General features: G+C 42.4%; 1 protein-coding gene across 6 annotated transcripts in view; it reads left to right on the plus strand.

Moving 5' to 3' along the window:
* CNTNAP4 (contactin associated protein family member 4) overlaps positions 1–18,841 on the plus strand; it is a 281,703-nt gene that overhangs the window by 152,273 nt on the left and 110,589 nt on the right. For all 6 annotated transcript variants that reach the window (XR_014539759.1, XM_083576530.1, XM_083576533.1 and 3 more), the window contains one exon: positions 11,514–11,661. Coding sequence is in view for 5 of the 6 variants with exons in the window: in XM_083576530.1 (XP_083432656.1) it covers positions 11,514–11,661 (148 nt within the window). In the remaining variant the exon portion in view is untranslated. The remainder of the gene's footprint in view (positions 1–11,513; positions 11,662–18,841) is intronic.

The following is an 18,841-nucleotide window of genomic DNA, read 5'->3' on the forward strand; positions in this document are numbered from 1 at the left end:
TCATCTCATTTTCAGGCCAAGGGAGCCGGTGTTTGTCCACAGACAGCTGTCCATGTGGCCAGCATGACTAAACCGCTTCTGGTGCAACGGGACACTGTGATGAGTGCTAGAGCGCAACAAAACACTGTTTACCTTCCCACCGCAGCAGTACCTATTTATCTACTTGCACTGGTGTGCTTTCGAACTGCTAGGTTGGCAGGAGCTGGGATAGCTTACAGTTAAAAATATCATTATAAAATGCAAAGCAGTAAAAATAGTCTGGTTAAGATCAATTGTTAAAACACATCAAAGTACACTTAGAGCCAGCATTAAAATACAGTGTGCTCTGACCCATTGGCCCATTGGTCAACATCATCTTGTTCTTGTTTAGGTTCCATGCCTCCAGGGATGAAGTCAAACTGATGCATTAGCCGCACCAAAGTGACCGCCTGAGGACATAACCCTGGGCAATATGAATTGCCAGGGTTGCCCATATGACAAGAACTCCCCCTCCCTTGGTCTCACTTATGTGGTCCAAAGGAAAGCAGAACAATGCATTTGGCACCAGCTTGGCTGCAGGAGTTGCTGGAAGGAGGTGTACAAAGCACCACCCAACCATCTTAGGGACTCCATTCTGGATTTGTGTAGGGTCCTTAGCCTTATCTTCTCCCAAAGATATCCCACAAGGCAGCAGAGATTTAGGATCAGAGTTTTCCTTCACCTAGATGGACTACCTTCCCAAGATGATTAGCTCCATCTGCCCCTCACTTCCCTCTACAGCATGAGCAGAAACCACCCTCTTGATCACTGGACCTACTATTGGTCTCATCCACCTGAGCCTGGCTTTGCATGCAGGGGAAGTCCCCAATTCATTAAGGGTTTGAGACCCACCAGCCACCCCCACCTAGTTTAGCCAGCCAGTCGAAGCCATTCCTGGGGTGTGGCTGCTGTCACATGGTGACTGCTTCTAGGAGCCACAAGTGAGAGCTGAGTGCAGGGAGGGGACCAAACATGGGCAAGCTACCCCAGAAGGAGCACAATGTGTCACCACTTAGCCTCTTGGGCTCGCCAATCAGAAGGTTGGCTCTTTCTCACCCCGTGACATGGTGAGCTCCCGTTGCTCTGTCCCAGCTCCTGCCAACCTAGTAGTTTGAAAGCACACCAGTGCAAGTAGATAAATAGGTACCGCAGTGGCAGGAAGGTAAACAGTGTTTCTGTGCACTCTGGTTACTATCATGGTTGTGCCAGAAGTGGTTCAGTCATGCTGTCCACATGAAGCGGAAAGCTGTCTGTGGACAAACACCGGTTCCCTTGGCCTGAAAGTGAGATGAGCGCTGCAACCCCAGAGTTGTGACTAGACTTAACTGTCCAGGGGTCCTTTGCCTTTTTTACCTACCCTCACCTAACACCCCAGACAACCCATCTACACCTTAGTTTTCAAAGGTCTGCCTGAATAGGAAAGTCTTAGCCTGCTGGTGGAAAGATAAGAAAGAGGAAGCCAATCTAACCTCTCTTGGGAGGGAATTTCTCCATATGGGAGCAGCCATGGAAAAAGCTCTCTCTCATGTCACCACCAATTGTGCCTCTGATGTCAGTGGGAACAAAAGATTCCATAGATTGAGCTTGATAGCTCAAGAAACGACCACACTTTTACTTTGGAGTCTGCTGCCTCTTGACTCAAGAAAAAAATCTGTTGGTGTTTTCCTCCCTCTAAAGCATCTGGGAACGGACTATGATGGTTCAGGGTTGTCTGTTGGCACACAAACAAGTGTTGAGTTTGTTAAAAGGTAAACATCTAGGCAATTATTCTTTTTACAAAGGAATCAATTATCTTCCAAGCTTCAACCCTGTCCAAAAAGATCTGAAAAAGAATGTGTGAACTGAGCTCCTGACTCTCACAGACTCACATAATTTTGATATTATTTGATACATTGTAAGCCACTGGTATTTGTATTGATACATTAGATATGTTTTTGCTATTGTAGTATTTGTTTTTACATTGCATACCACCTTGCTATATTTTCTATGGAAGTTCAGTTTATAAATATATAGAGAGGATATTTAAATGTGAATGATCTCTCAAAATAAGTATTTAGATGCATATTTTTGTACTTAAAACTGTTGAGATCTGCACTGCAAAAGTGTGAAATCTGATTCATGGCTATGCTCTGATCTGAACATATGGGTCAAGTGAATTTCATATAGGAATTCAAAACTGCTGAATTCCTCAAGCATCTCTGGGAGGTGATGCATCAGTCATCAGAAAAATGATGGAGTGAAGCAAGATTGATACTGATGAGGCAGTTCTGCCATGAGGTCATAGGTGAGGAAACTTCAAGTAGAAAATATGGCATGCAAGCTATCCATCTAAATCTATAGTCATTCTGCTGTGTGAAATTGCACTTCCAAATGGATTGGCAACAATATGCTTTCAAAATTAACAGCTTCTTAAATACAAGCATGCCTGACTTTAGCCTATTGACCATGTCTAAGTAATGAATTATGTTGGCTGACAATACGAAAGGCAATTCAGGAAAATCTCCTCATTCCTTCTGAAGCCTACCATGGTGATTGTGTGCTGTAAAAATAACAAAAAATGATTTTCTGAGCCCCACTAAGAAATACTGCTACTCTTATCCAAATGGTTTTTTGTTTACCTCAAAATGCTTTGGTCTTTTTATTTGAACAGAAACACCCATTATCATAGTGTAATATCGCTTTAGGTGAACTTTTCTGACAATTCTGTTTATTGAAAAAAAGCATTTGCTTTTCATAAAAAAAAATGTGTTTCATTGAAGTTGTTTAAGTGTCACGGAATTCAATAGTAATTGCAAAGAAAAGGAGAGATTATTGAATGTAATGCTTTCAGAAATGATTCAGAAATGCATGAATTACCGCTTAAAAGGATATACCACATTGTACAGAAGTCATTAGATCTCACCACCTTTTTCAGTTTTACCTTTTTTGCTTTGTGATACATAACAGCCATTTTTTTATTTTTTGGGGGGATGCTGTACTTGAGAAGTATTATGATCAACCTGCTGGGTTTGCTTATTTCCAGAGGTGCTAAACCTTTGGCTCTATTATTATTATTATTATTATTATTATTATTATTATTATTATTATTAGAATATATATACTGCCCTATACCTGGAGGTCTCAGGGCAGTTCACAGAACAAGATCAACATAAAAACCACAATATATATAATCAAAATAAAAACAACCCGATAACACCCCTCTCCCCAAAAAGGGTCACATTTTAAAAGGGCATAGTCAGAGCAACCAAATTCTGAATAGGGAGCAGAGCAAACCCAAGATCCATCAGGATGAGCAGAGTTTGGAATAGGCAGATTTCTGGCTGAGTTTGGGATCAGCTGTGGCTTTGCCAGCTGAAGTCCTTCAACTTGGCTCTTTTGGAGATATATCACGGAGATATACCCGTATTTTTCACTCTATAACACACACCCAACCATAACACGCACATAGTTTTTAGAGGAGGAAAACAAGAAAAAAAAATTCTAAACGAAGCAGTGGATGTATGATTTTTGTGGTTCATGCTGTGGCCACAGACATGTGATCTGACAGTGAGTTTGGAGTAGCCCAATGCAAAAATCCTGAGGATCCATGTGGATCCATGTTATGTAACCACGTTTTTGCACCATTGCGGCCCCAGGCAACAGTGGGTGCGTGATTTTTTTGGTGCAAGATGTTCTACTACTGAGTGACCCACTGCAAAAATCCTGAGGATCCATGTGGATCCGTGCTTTGTAACCACGTTTTAAGTGGGGAGGGAAGGAAAAGCACTCAAGGGACAAGGAGCACGTGTGGAGTATGTGGAGAAGGATGCTGCTAATAATACAGAAGAGGGGTATAAGGGGAGAAGGCTCCTCTCCTCTCCCGCTTTGCTCCTTTAAAGCAAGCAGGCTCTGCTCTTCTTCCTCCTCCCCGCTCATCCCCGGCTTAGCGAGCTGAAAAACTTTGCTGCTATGTAGCGAGCTGAGTGGGGGGGAGAGAGGGACAGAGAGCCTGCTTGCTTTAAAGGAACCAACCAGACAGGAGCCGCTTACACTCGTGTAAGCGGCTCCTTTCCTCTCCTGCTTTGCTCCTTTAAAGAAGCAGGCTCTCTGTCCCTCTCTCCTCCCCACTCAGTGGCTCTTCTCCTGCTTTGCTGTTTCAAAGCTTTGCTGCCACGGAGGAGGGAAGGAAGGGGAACCATGGATCCTCTGCTCACGACTGCAGCAGATCCCCCCCGCCACCTGTAGGCATTCCTTCCATAACACGCACAGACATTTCCCCTTACTTTCTAGGAGGAAAAAAGTGAGTGTTATGGTGCAAAAAATATGGTAAGTCCTTCATCATGGCTCAGCCAAACAGTGCTCAGTAGAGCTTGGGTTAAATCCAGAAAAAAGGAGTTTTCTATGGGTGTGGTGGCAGGGCCAGGCAGGACAGGGAGAGACTTAGCTCAGCTTAGACACGTATGGAATTTACATTTGCAAAAAGGATAGCATTAGCCTATTTTTAATGCGTGTTTTCCCAGGCTCAGTTTGGCTCAGCCTGAGGTAACCCAGCTTCTGAATTTAGTTTGGAATAGGGAGAAATTGCAGTGGCACAATCTACCTGACATAAATTATACTGGCCTCCTATAGTTTGGATTGCTCTTCCAGGCTGTTTGAAACCTATTGAAACTGAACAGTTTTAAGAACTGTCCCTGTACACAAGATTTCAGACAAACACAGGTCTGAGTTATGTAATATAAAGATTGTCACAAGGCTGTTGTGTAGGGACCATAAAATTAAATTAGTCAATCTGTGGTGTGATCAGCACAGTTTAGGTCATTAGATTATCACTTCCAAGTATATAAGTTTTAGATCATTACTTCCATATTGTTTAGTGTGAATAAGGGGAAATGTATTGGGTACAAGTCTTGTCCAAGTCTCACTGGAATTAACAAGAGTTCCATGCAAATTAGAGATTTATTTATTGCACTGTTAGAAAAAAAAAACCTGCTCCTTTCCCCTTATGGAGTATCCAAGAGCCTGTATAGAGTCTTTAAGTTTGTTCCCTATCAGTAGGAGAAAATAACAGAGGCCAGCCAGAGGATATTGAGAAGCAAAGCAGCTAGTAAGCCTGATCTTTATTAACTGTTGCAACAGGGTCCTCACTTACCACATGCAGGAGGGAGGAGGAACCCAGAACAATGGTGCACAAGCCCTTATATAGACTTTTGAAATTGCCCACCCTGTAGCTCAAGACCACCTCACAAAACATCATACATACATCACAGAAGGAGACGGTCTACAGCAGAAATGCATCACAGGAGGAGGTCTACAGCAGAACTCATGTTTGCCAGGATATCTGTTAATGGTCACTGATTGCTTTACCTGGGCAGCCTGGCCACTCTTTTGTGATGGTAAATACTTTAGTTCCCGAATCCAGGTCACAGGCTCACCCTATTCATACACAAATATGACCTTGTGACAGTTAAGCAAACAGACTTTCCCATTTCCTTCCTCCTTGCAGAGAAATAGTTGAGGTCAATTTGGGAGAGTCAGAATGGTTTGGGAGAATCAAAATGACTTCAGGATTGCTCTCCTGTACTATTTCAGACACGTAGTTTGTATACTTATATATGTATTTGCCTTGTACATTTAGGAATGCTTATTTTATATTTGGGACCTTATAATTATAACAGCACTAATAAGTTACAGCATTTGGTTTTGGGAATGAAATTATTAGCCAGAAGCAGTAGCCTGACTAAAGACATATTTGCAGACAGGATAGTTCTTTGGTACTACTCTGAGTGTTACCACTGTCTGTTCTTTTTAAGCCGCAAAAGAGTGACATATTTCAAAACTGTGATGATAACTAAGTTATCAATTCGTCTGCTTTTATGCTGGGCATGTGGAACACCAACTGCTTTTCAAAGACAACATGTTTTATGTACCTGCTTTGTGTCATTACACGACAGATTGTATTCTAACACTCTGAAGTGTAGTAAATATTCTGTCTGTATAATTTAGTGGCATTCAACTCTGTGGGAGTGCATGGCAGGTTCAAGGCCTTGCTTTTAAAAGGAGAGGTTTGGTAGGATTGTAAATTTTCCACAATCGTGAGAGAATAAGACCGTTGTATGGTAAAGAGAACAGTTAGTTGAACAGTATTTAATATAAAAATTTTAAACAGTGATACCATGAGTAATTCTAATGGACTATGGAAGGTGCAAAAATGGGGAGGGGGGATAGAATTATAGGTGAACATCCTTTCCTCCAACTCCCTGAATTAAGATCAGTGACAAAATACTAATTGTGTGGTATGAACAGAATGTTTTTGCTGTTAATTGTTTCTCATAGTAAAGGTAAAGGGACCCCTGACCATTAGGTCCAGTCGTGGCCGACTCTGGGGTTGCAGTGCTCATCCTGCTTTACTGGCCAAGGGAGCCGGCGTACAGCTTCCGGGTCATGTGGCCAGCATGACTAAGCCGCTTCTGGCAAACCAGAGCAGCGCATGGAAATGCCATTTACCTTCCCGCCGGAGTGGTACCTATTTATCTACTTGCACTTTGACGTGCTTTCAAACTGCTAGGTTGGCAGGAGCAGGGACCGAGCAACAGGAGCTCACCCCATCGTGGGGATTCGAACCGCCTACCTTCTGATCGGCAAGTCCTAGGCTCTGTGGTTTAACCCACAGTGCCACCCGCGTCCCGTTTCTCATAGTTGTTGTTTAGTCATTTAGTCGTGTCTGACTCTTCGTGACCCCATGGACCATAGTTTCTCATAGTAGTGAGCAGCAAAAGTGCAAGCAGCAGCAGAGACAATAACAAATACTCTGTCTCCCCACACCCCTCAAATCGTAGTCTCTCGCCAGAGACTTTCCTGGGAGCCAATAAAAGACCAGCCTCTGACTTTCAGTGCTTCCTGTGTGTCTGCGTTCTTCACTCAGAATAGTAGCATGACTCTAAGACTTGCAATTGACTGCCTTTAAAGATTTAGTTCTAACACCTATTAGCATTATAGGTTAGCACTAACTGCCACGTTCACAAGCTGTTCCGTGATTTTTAGTATCTTGAAGGGAGGGGTGGAGAGTGCTATGATATTATAGATACTTATGTGATTAGCTATATAAACCCAACTTTGCTGCATGATAAAGATGGAATGAGAAATGCCAGTACCATATGCATTAGCAAACATATCCTTCGTTTCATTTAGATAATAATAATTGCACTCTCTGGCTGAAAGTGGATTTTGTGGCAATAGAAACATACTGGAGATGATGATAATTTAAATCATAGAATTGCAAATTGATTTTCATATGAAAAGATACTCTTATTTTGTGATTAAATTGAGCATTTATTCAATGAACAATTGAATTCTAAAAGTGTAAAATACCTCTCACATATATTGAACAAATATTTAGAACAATGTTGGATAGTTCATTTTTAGACAATGGAACTGGTCGTTATGAGTAGTAAACGGACTGAAGTATTTCCTTTTGAATTTGATGCAATAGGAAGTTTATTAAGGTTACCTGAGATTTATCTGGAAGGAAGAGCATTATTATTATTATTATTATTATTATTATTATTAATAATAATAATAATAATAATAATCTCCCATGCAAGCAGGCATTTCCATGGCATCCACTGTCATCATGGGCAGCCTTTAGTAATCTTTTGTAATATTGTACCTTGAACAAGAACAAAATTCTGTTCCCCCAAATGGATCTTCTCAATTATGGATCTTCTCAGTTTTGTCCCCCCTTGGCTTGGTGCCCTGTGGTGGGGAACCACCTACGGTGGGCCAAAGAGCTTCACTTTCCATTTGAGCAATTGGGAAAACACTTGCATGTGTTAGAGCATAAAAAGTATAAAGCCATATTGTTTGCAAGAACAATGCATGTGCACTTTAAATAAGCAATGTTCATTACCTCTGGAATTCACGGCAAAAAGGCATTGAGGATAATTAAGCAACCTCTGTTCAAACCTGACTGTGTTCTACATTTATTACGTCGAAAGTAAACATCACTGCTGAGAATGCTGGAACTCACCGCCAGAAACAATGAAAATAAACAGGATTCCAGATAAGCACACAGGAAAGCAGAAGCCCTGGATCACCCATCTCCTGCCATCCATTCTTTATCTCTGCTTATCTTATCTCTCCTTGGTAGCTGCTCCTTCTCCTCTCAACACTTAGCAACAATTAGCTGCCAAAGAAAATAGAAGCAGAGATAATCAGTGTATAGATAGAGAAAAAGTTGCTGTAGAGTTTTTATTTCCCTGTGTGCTTGATTATGATCCCTACTGCATGTTGCTTGAGAGCTTCGAACAGTCCAAGCCTGGCATTCACAACAAGGCTTTGACATGATGAATGGAAGGCACAGCTGGGCTCTAGAATTCAAGGGCGTTTCATTTTATCCAATTGGCTATTTATAGGTAGCACAGATGTTGTGCGCACTGGCATACCTCCAACATCTTTGAGTCCCAAAACCAAGACACGCATCTTCCCGCCCACGCTCCCGTGTGAGTCACCTGACCACTGCGGCCACCATGTTGTCGCATGAGAAAAAGGGAAGTCCCATTTTTTCACAGGACACTTGTGGACTGTGCCCCAGCTGAATCCCAAACCGAACTGAGCCAAACGCCCAGCAGGATGGAATTCCAAGGGGCGCCCCCCTCCACAATTAGCTCCTCACCAGGCCTCTTTGCGACTGATCCCATGGCCACCTTGCTGTGACAACCACCTGGATTACGACCAAAAACAGCACATTCTGGGTTCAGCAGGCTATGGTTCCCTGCTCCCTGGCCAAGACTTGGTTTCTGTCATGCCACCTCACCTGAAACCCAGCATAAATGAGAGCCAGCAATGAAAGGAGAGGAGTCTTTACTTCCTCCTTTATTGTTGGGCCCCATAGTAGTAGTAGTAGTAGTAGTAGTAGTAGTAATAATAATAATAATAATAATAATAATAATAATAATAATAATAATAAATTTATTATTTGTACCCCGCTCATCTGGCTGGGTTTCCCCAGTTACTCTGGGCGGCCTCCAACAAATACCATATTTTTTGCTCTATAAGACGCATCCAACCATATGACGCACCTAGTTTTTAGAGGAGGAAAACAAGAAACAGCGAAAGCAACACAAAGCCTCTTGAACTTAAAATGAACTTAAAAAGGTATTTAAATATACTTTCCCTAAGAAACCAGAGGCCTTTCTCTTGGGTATTGTCGGACAGGGGGTGTTAAAGACGGACATAACTTTCTTTTTGTACGCTACAACAGCAGCTAGAATACTTATTGCGAAGTACTGGAAGACACAAGAACTACCCACACTGGAAGAATGGCAGATGAAGGTGATAGACTACATGGGCCTGGCAGAAATGACGAGCAGGATCCGAAACCAGGGAAGAGAAGCAGCGCAAGAAGAATGGAAAAAGTTCAAGGACTATTTAAAGAAATACTACAAAATTAATGAAAGTTAGAATGATGTTGGACTGGAAAGTAAACGGTTACTATGACAAGGAGAATAAGGAAGATTAGATTAAATTTAAATTAAAATAAGGGAAGATTTGCTGAGTAATTGATAAGAATTTGGAATACAGAAAAGGGAGGCATGAGGAAGTCGGGGAAGAAAGGTATAAGAAATTAAGATATGAAATGGTACATGTTTTTTGTTTTGTTTTTGTTTTTGTCTGTTTATGTATTTGTTATATGTTTGTTATTATTATAAAAACCTTTAATAAAAAATTATTTAAAAAAACACAAAACAAAACAAAGCCTCTTGAGCGAAGAGGCAGGAGCGCTCCCGTGCGCACTGATCCCTCTTGCTCTTCTGGCTTCAGCAAAAGCAACACAAAGCTTCTTGAGCACAGCGGGAGCACTGCATTCCCGCCATAAGACGCACACACATTTCCTCTTACCTTTTAGGAGAGGAAAAGTGTGTCTTATAGCACGAAAAATACGGTACATGAAAACACCAGTCATTAAAAACTTCCCTAAACTGAGTTGCCTTCAGATGTCTTCTAAACATCCGATACAGTGGATGCTCGGGTTGCGAACGTGATCCATGTGGGAGGCACGTTCGCAACCTGCAACATTTGCAACCCGCAGTGGTGCGTCTGTGCACGCGCGGGTTGCGATTCGGCGCTTCTGCGCATGCACAACCCCCAAAACCTGGAGGTAACCTATTCCGGTACTTCTGGGTTTCGGCAGGTCTGTAACCCAACAAACCGCAACCTGAAGCGTCTGTAACCCAAGGTATGACTGTAGTTGTTTATTACTTTGACATCTGATGGGAGGGCGTTCCACAGGGTGGGCGCCACTACCAAAAAGGCCCTCTGCCTTAGAATGTGCAAAGGAGATTTTAACAGTCCAGTAAACGAAGCAGTACGCTGCACTCAGCAGTTGGTAAGAAGATGATTCAAACTAGGTTTTTCTAACCCAGGTAAACATTAGCCCTGCCCCATAAATTGATTTTGAAGCAGATCTGGAATGCATGGCTAACCTGGAAGGATGACTGTGTGCATCCCTAGCCACCTTCTCATGCATACACCCCCTTTAACATTCTTTTGCAATGTTTAAAGTATTATGAAACTGAAAATGACATTCTCTCTAGTCCTAACACATCATTCTATTGGAAAATCACTGTCATCACCCTTTTCTTGCATAAATTTTCATTTGTCACTTAAGTGTTAGGTTAAATGAACTAGGCTGGAAAGTTGACACTTCCAGACAGAAAATCAACTAAAACAAAAAGGAATCACATTACAATCCAAAAATAAAACACAAAATGGCTTCATATCTTTACCGCCACATATTAAAGAAACTGAAAAATGAGAGTGGACGTGGTCCTACTCCCATTGACATCAATGCATTTTTAAAAAGAAAAGATTAGCAGAATAAGAATGTTTCTTTCATGCTTCGGGGGGGGGGGGCATATTCTGTTATTCATCTCAGGTGATCAAGTAAACCATAGCATGACCTCAGCATCACATCTTCCTTTCACCCACTCCTTCTCATTCATGCGTGAATGAAAATTCACTTTAAGAACAAATTGCAATTCTGTTACATCTGAGTGAGAAACTGAGGTTTGCTCTAGTCAAAGATAGTTTAAACCCAGTGGGATTCAGCTACGGTTTCTGATTCTGGTTTGTCATCTAACTTTGGTTAGAAGAAACCCACAGTATCCTGAGTTTCGACATCGTATGATAGTTATGTTTTGCCCTTTACAGTGAAAGTAGAAGCTTTCCCTCTCGTCCATTGCACAGGTATTGAAAGGTGGAGCAAGAGAGGGTAGAAACCCAAGAATGCTCACTGTGGTGCATTCTCAATCACATGAACTCTGTTTAATGTGATCATCTGAACCAGATCTAAGTCTGGGGTTATATCTACACAATGAGACATCTTACAGGAGTACAGTTACACCTCACTGAGCTTTTAGCACAGGTTCTCAGAGCATACAAGGAAAAAAAGTTTCCATGTCAAGGTTTAAGAAATAAAGCCATACAGCAAATGCTGACTTTTAAATTGTCCTTTTCAGGCTTTTTCAGGAAACACCAATGCAGACACTGTGGTAACTTATAATCTCCAACATTCCATCAAAGCAAGATTTCTGCGGTTTGTCCCTTTGGATTGGAACCGCAATGGCAGGATTGGAATGAGGATCGAGGTCTATGGCTGTGCTTACAGTAAGTGATGCCTTTTCTTTGAGATGAATCACATAATTGAAATCTACAGGTGCATTCTAAATGGGGGGGGATCCTGCTAATTGGCCTTTAATGGAAATATAGATATTTGTGTGAGAGTTCTGTATCCTAACAGCATAAACCACCACCCCCATTATTATCTTGATATTTGCACATTGAGGTCAATTGCACCATATAATGAATTGAAGTATATATCAATAATCTTAATTTAAGTGAAACAGAATACACATGCATAGTTCCCAAATTAGCTCTGTGGGGTTGCCATATTTTGAAGAGCACAAAAGAGGACACTATGACAACTCTGATTTTAAATATCCCTTCTATACATCTGCTATAGAAAGTGTGATATATTGCCAGGGGTGGGGGGGGGCAGGAGAAGAGAAGAAGAAAGCAAGTCTTCAACTACCAGTTATGCCTATGTCTCATCCAGAAAGTATAGCCAGAGACATTTTGGCAAATTTAAAAAATCCACCCCGACAGAAATTTTACCCCTGAAAAAGAGGATGTTTCCTGGAAAAAGAGGGCACAGGGCAACCCACTATCTCCCAGAATCCGGCGAGCCTTAAAAGTGGGAGAGCAAAGAGCTCAAAGACAGAGGGCATGTAGCAGCGCCCGTAGAAGTGATGAATTCGGAAGTGGGAGAGAAGGGGGGGGGGGAGATTCACTCAGGACAATGCCATCATCCAAGAGGCTGGGTTCTATAGCCTCTCTCTGTAAAGATTGAAATAAAAAAAAGGACTGCAATAAACTTTTCCTTGCCTTTATACTTTCCTGGGCAACTAGCCGGGGGCCACTGATAGCATCCTGATACACCTCATGCAACTACTAAAATTGATTTTCACCATCCCAACCAGGGCCGTCTTAAGCATATCCGGCGCCGTGGTACAAAGATCCATCTGGTGCCACCCCCCCAATTTCCCAGAGTTGTTGACCTCTCCCCAAGCCTCTGTGGAGACCGCTCTCCTCTCGAGGAGGCTTGGGAAGAAAGCTGCATGCCCGCCAGCCATATGGTTGATGGGGCACAGCTGGCAGGCGTGCAGGAGGGAAAGGGGAGGCCACTGGCAAAGGCACGCTGCTCCCACATTCGCTGGGGCAGCCCTGAGAGTCCAGCGCCCTGGCGCAATGCGCCACTAAGCCCAATAGAAAAGACCACTCTGGTCCCAACCCCATTCTGAAGCCACTTCTCTCTTTTGTTCTGTATCCGCTTTGCACCCACTCTTACTTTCACTTCCAGATGGATGGCCATCTGTCATGGATGATTTAGTTGAGATTCCTGCGTTACAGGGGGTTGGAATAGATGACCCTTGGGGTCCCTTCCAACTGTGATTCTATGATTCCATTCCTTTACCTCCTCCCACCTCCTTTTCTGCAACCCCACCCAGCCTTGCTCACAAACCATAATGCAGGAGATTATCACCCCTGTTGGTAATCTCCTGCATTATCCATACATTGCAATTGCTACGTACCCTTTTCAGCTTCCACCCAGTTCTGAAGCCGCCACCCCCCTGCTATTTTCCCTTTGCCTTTGCTCTCCAACCCCACCCTGATTTCATGCAAAACCAGAATTTTGATTTGGCAAGGCAAAAGGAATAGAAAGTTGTTCTGAAAGATGTTTTTCTAATACAACCCAATCAGCTGGGCGGGATACAAAAAATAAAATTATTAATTATCATTATTATTAAAACAGCTGCTGGGTACCCCAGCAACCAGAACTGTGTAGGAGGAATAAAGAAGGGAATGTGTTAAAAACCTGCTCGCAAAGTTGTATATGGGGTGCTGTTGTTTTTGCGAGAGGGGAGAACCTGCAAGCAGGAGCATATTGCCCTTTCTCCGGCAAAGCGGTTCAAGCAATCCGGTACGGCGTGCAGTTGTGATGTCTTCCACAGCTGTGCTATGAAGTGAAATGTCACTTTTCTCAAACTAGGGGAGACTTTCAGGCTGTCAGGAACTCATTGGGGCATGAGAAACATTTGCCTGATTAGAGTCATGGATGTTATTTTTAGGAAATCTACGAGACACAGTATCAGTAGGGAATTCAGATCAGGCAAAGGGATCAAGGACTGCGTTGACAAGGGCACAGGGCAAGCAGAGCAAGAAAGGCAGGGCATCAATGAGGCAAAGCTTGATGTCAGGCACTGCTAAAAAGTTCTGAGCAAGCACTTTCGCAACAGCTTTCTTTTTCGCAACCTGCTTCCTTTTTAGCAGAGTTTGTGGCAGGCTTCAGCCATTCAGGCCAAGAGCAATTGTGAATCGAGGACCCGCAACCTGCATAGGGGTAAATAAGACACAAGGACACATGTATTTTAGGTTAATGGGCTAAAGAAAGCCACAACTTTATTGGTTACAGCATGTGAGTGCTATTGGCTTAGGCATTGGATCAAACAACCTATATATGACCCCACCCCGTGCAGTGGGAGGGGGGCATTTGAAGGTTAACAACCAGCTTGTTGATGCAAATACAACTGGAAGCTTCCCCTGATGTCACCGGGGATCGTGCCATGGCCCTAGCCACCAGCAGGGCATCGGAGAGGATCCACAACCGCCAGATTCCTTTAATGGAATACCTAAAAGGGGAGGGGTAGGTGATGGCCACACTCCGCCCACCAACACACAACACATATTCCAATGTCTAACCGCCAATACCGGAAAAGTTGTGACGATTTGCTATGAGGTAGGCGAGACACCAAGAGGCTGGTGCCAATTTGCCAAATGGATACAAAATTCCTACCAGCCCCCCGGTCAACCAGGGCAACCAACCAAAGTCCATAGCAATATCAAGAGCATAAATATGACCTAAAGGGAGGACGGGCAGGTGATCCAACGACTCCAGGAAATAGAATGAGGTGCGGGGATGCTGCAGCCACTTGAATCCGGCTAGAGCCCGCCCCTGAGCCAACCCTATTGGCTGGCCTGACGGGCGTGTCACGGCAGCCGGGAAAATGACGCAGGGAGCCGAATACGACCCCCTGCTGACGCGGGATGGGCTCCCGCTCACAACACCTCCCGTCTAGGAGGAGGACAGGCTTTCTGTTCCAAGTATGGTTCAGATCCAATGCACATATTCTGGAAGCAGAGTGGTCCGCTATTCCTCTAGCAGGGAGGGTCTCCCACAAGATGAGCTTTGTGTGAAAGGAAACTAGTGCCGTGCCAAAATCTGTTGATGTCCCAACGTTTTTTCCCCCTGTGAAGGAGACTTCCATTTGTTTTCTGCCTCCTTCTCAGGGCATTTGAGAATTTCTTTAGACTTCCAGAGGCTCTCGGGTTTTGGTATTGCAAGGTGATTGAGGGTGATCTGTTTGCTTGCCCATAAACTTTTCCCCAATGCCTCCTGCCTCCTTGGCTGCTTGTATTTCCTGATTTTTTTTTGGGGGGGGGGAGGCCCATTGGTAGTGTTACATTATCATGTTTCCCCTGGGTTTTAATTGAAGTGCGGACACTGGGGAAGACTGCAGAGCACAGAAAACAGTGGTACCTTGGGTTACATACGCTTCAGGTTACATATGCTTCAGGTTACAGACTCCACTAACCCAGAAATAGTACCTCGGGTTAAGAACTTTGCTTCAGGATGAGAACAGAAATTGCACGGTGGCAGCAGGAGGCCCCATTAGCTAAAGTGGTGCTTCAGGTTAAGAACAGTTTTAGGTTAAGAACGGACCTCCGGAATGAATTAAGTACATAACCAGAGGTACCACTGTACCAGTCAGATGGTCTGCAGAAGGAAAGGAAAGGCACTCACAAACACCCCTCAGCCTCCTCAGAAAGCAAGTACAGTGGTACCTTGGGTTACAGACGCTTCAGGTTATAGACAATTCAGGTTACAGACTCCACTAACCCAGAAATAGCACCTTGGGTTAAGAACTTTTTTTCAGGATGAGTACAGAAATCATGCAGCGGTGGCGTGGCAGCAGCAGGAGGCCCCATTGGCTAAAGTGGTGCTTCAGGTTAAGAACAGTTTCAGGTTAAGAACAGACCTCCGGAACGAATTAAGTTCTTAACCTGAGGTACCACTGTACATTCAAAGCCCTACACCACACCCAAACCAATGTCACCAAAAATTATCTCCTCTAATGTCATTTCTCTTCTTAATTATTTGATGGGAAATGGTTTGGGGTACGTTTCTATGTCCAGTGCATGAAGCTAATTCTGTTTTCTATTGTTCAATTGTGAATCACTTTGGGAAGAACAATGATCCTAAAAGGCAACATACAAATTGCCGAAATAAAATAATAAAGAAATAGTTGTAGGAGCATCAACCTGCATCCACCCTACCAAAGACTCTTGTGCTGATTTTTGAAGGAAAGGAGGAATGGAGGGCAAAGACAGAGGTTTCTGCAAAGCTTTGCCCCATCCACACCTTCTGTTGGTTGGTTGGTTGGTTTGGTCAGTACACAAACTGCAGAACTTAATATCTTTCAATGCACACTTGTACAATGCCTTCATACATCTCCAGAGACTGCTCTGGGCAATTTAGGTTTTGAGGGTTGTTTTATTTGTAGTTAAGAGTTATCTAGCAAACTAGAATTGAAGGAGGGCATGTAAGGCAAACATCAATCCTTGATTATCAGAGTCTTGGAAATCATTGATTATTTTGCCTTTTGAAATATTTCTCATGGTTTTCAGACAAAACTTGAAATGATCCTTAGGAAAGAGGGGAAAAACTCTGTATTTTCCTATACCACGTATTGAGCCTAAAAAGTTTATTTCCATAAATAAATGCATATTTATTTAATCATTTGATGATCAGAAAAGAGAAAACCCAGTAACGATGCTATTCAAAAGTGTATTTGAATAGATTAACATAGAAGATGACAGATTGTGCAATGTGGGTAGTAGAGAAATAGTATGAACCCATTCTGTTTCTTTTATGTATTTTGCTTTGATTTCATTATTATTTCAATTTAAATTGAGATTTTATTCATCATATAGATATATATTTTATGTGAGTCTGAGGTAAAGAAAATAATTATTAATAATGATAATGATATGATAGGGGGGAATTGCCCTACCTGGGAACCTCCAGATACCACATCACAAACCTCTGAAGCTAACCAAATTTGGGGGATGCTGGTGTATGGATTACGAATAACTATCAGTACTAATGAATTCATTGATTGCCTTTTATTTATCTGCTGCCTTCTGTCAAAGGATAGGTGGCAACGCATTTAAAATCGATTGAACGTGTAATTTGTTACTCGCTCGATGCCCCCGTTTTAGTGGTCTAATTTTCATAGTGGAAATGTACTGATTTAAAAAAAACGTGATTGATGTAGAGTCCTAGTGTTCTCCCTTGAACTGTCCTTACCAAAGTAAAACTTACTCATCTTATGTGACAGAACTGAGAATTAAACCAACTGACAGCTTAAGTTCAAAACAAGGCCCTTCTGCTTATAATTGGTGCGATTCTGCTGAATATTAATGGCTTTTTAAAAATATTATGAGTCACTCAAAATGGATAACTTTTCAAGAAGCTTAGGCACAATCCCTCAGAGATCACAGGTTCATTTCAGTGGGGCCTGCACAGGAGAACTTCTTAGAGGCTCGCTTCCAAAATATAGAGCGTTTTTTTCTTTTCTTTGTCAAATTAAGCAAAGTTAGATAGCAGATTTCCATTGACTTAGAAGAGGACACTCAATGAATTGGAAAATGATTTCATATATTATTGGCCGTCTGCTACATCTTCATTTATTTCATAAGTGTATCTCTCAAGAACTATTACCTCCTTTGTCTTCTTTACTTACACAGCGTGAATACACTATGAGCTTTACTTGAGTGTTATCTGTTCCTTTCTGTAGTTCTAAGTCAGGCTGTAACAGATTGTGACATATACTGTTTTATATTACTGGTCTAAAATCTGTTCTTTCCAGTCAAGTGGATATATATATGACCTTGAAAGGGACTAGATAATGTGTCATGAGAAACAAAGTACCTTTTTAAATGGTGGAATCATTGCTACCTCTTCTGTCAATAAGAGTATTTCAAAAATTTCAATAAGAATAAGAGTATTTCAAAAATGTGGAATAGGTAATTGCTTTGCCTTGGTGTTTCAGAGCCACAAGTGCTCTTAAAATACAGTGGGGTCCCCCCCAGTTAATGACTTTATTTGTTAATTAAATTTATATCCTTTCTTCCCTCCGAAATGAGTGCAGAATGGCATGATGAGAGCAAGCCTTTGAGTTTTTTAATTGAATTACTTCTCTCCTCTCCACCTCGCTCTCAACCACTGAAATTTCTTACCTTCCCCCACCCCCATTGTTATTCCCAGTTGTATAGTGATACCTTCTGAAATGCTTGCTTCTGATTGCACATTCACCTTGACTGGATGCAAAGACTCTCCGAGAAGAGGTGTCACCATTTAAACTGCTAGTGTGAAATATGAACCCCATTGAAGAAACTGAAAGTATAGGGCAGGGTTCAGAAAACTTACTGCGCCTTGGGCCGGTGTCTCCAGCGCCAATCGCGCGGTGGGCTGGAGGGCGGGGGAGCACGTGTCCATACGTGTGTGCACATGCTATTTCCGGCGCACTTTCGGGTCGGAAAAGCACCGGAAATAGCTTGTGTGCATGTGCATGGGCCTCCTCTGATGCGGATGTGCACTGCAAATAACGCTTGCGCAAGCTATTTCTGGTGCTCCTCCGACCCAGAAGTTTTTTGCTTGGAGCAGCCCCTAATTGATGTCATTAATTTTGACATCTCCATAAACTCACAGATCTTAATTCTCCATGCTGGTAATTCTGGTATTTTTTCTGTTTTCCATTTGTTTGCCACTAATAATCTAGCCGCTGCTGTCACATAGAGGAATATATTATTTTTATCTTTGGGGATATTGTTGGTTATTAAGCCTAACAGGTATGCTTTTTGAGAATTGTGCTTTTAAATATTCTTTTGAACTCTTCATGTATCTTGGTCCAAAATTGTTTAATCACCTTACACCCCCACCACATATGGTGCATTGTTCCCACCTCTGCTTTACATCTCCAACAAAGGTTTGAATATTTTTTATAGATCTTTGCCAATTTTACTGGGGTGAGGTACCAACATTTCCATTATATTTTCTCTTATCAAATAACAAGCTGTGAAATTTATGTCAACACTCCATAATTTTCCCCACCTATCTAAATGTATTGTCTTGCCCAGATCTTGTGACCACTTTATCGTTGTTTCT

This window comes from Podarcis filfolensis, assembly GCF_964270895.1.
Source record: "Podarcis filfolensis genome assembly, chromosome: 11".
Taxonomy (NCBI): Eukaryota; Metazoa; Chordata; class Lepidosauria; order Squamata; family Lacertidae; genus Podarcis; species Podarcis filfolensis.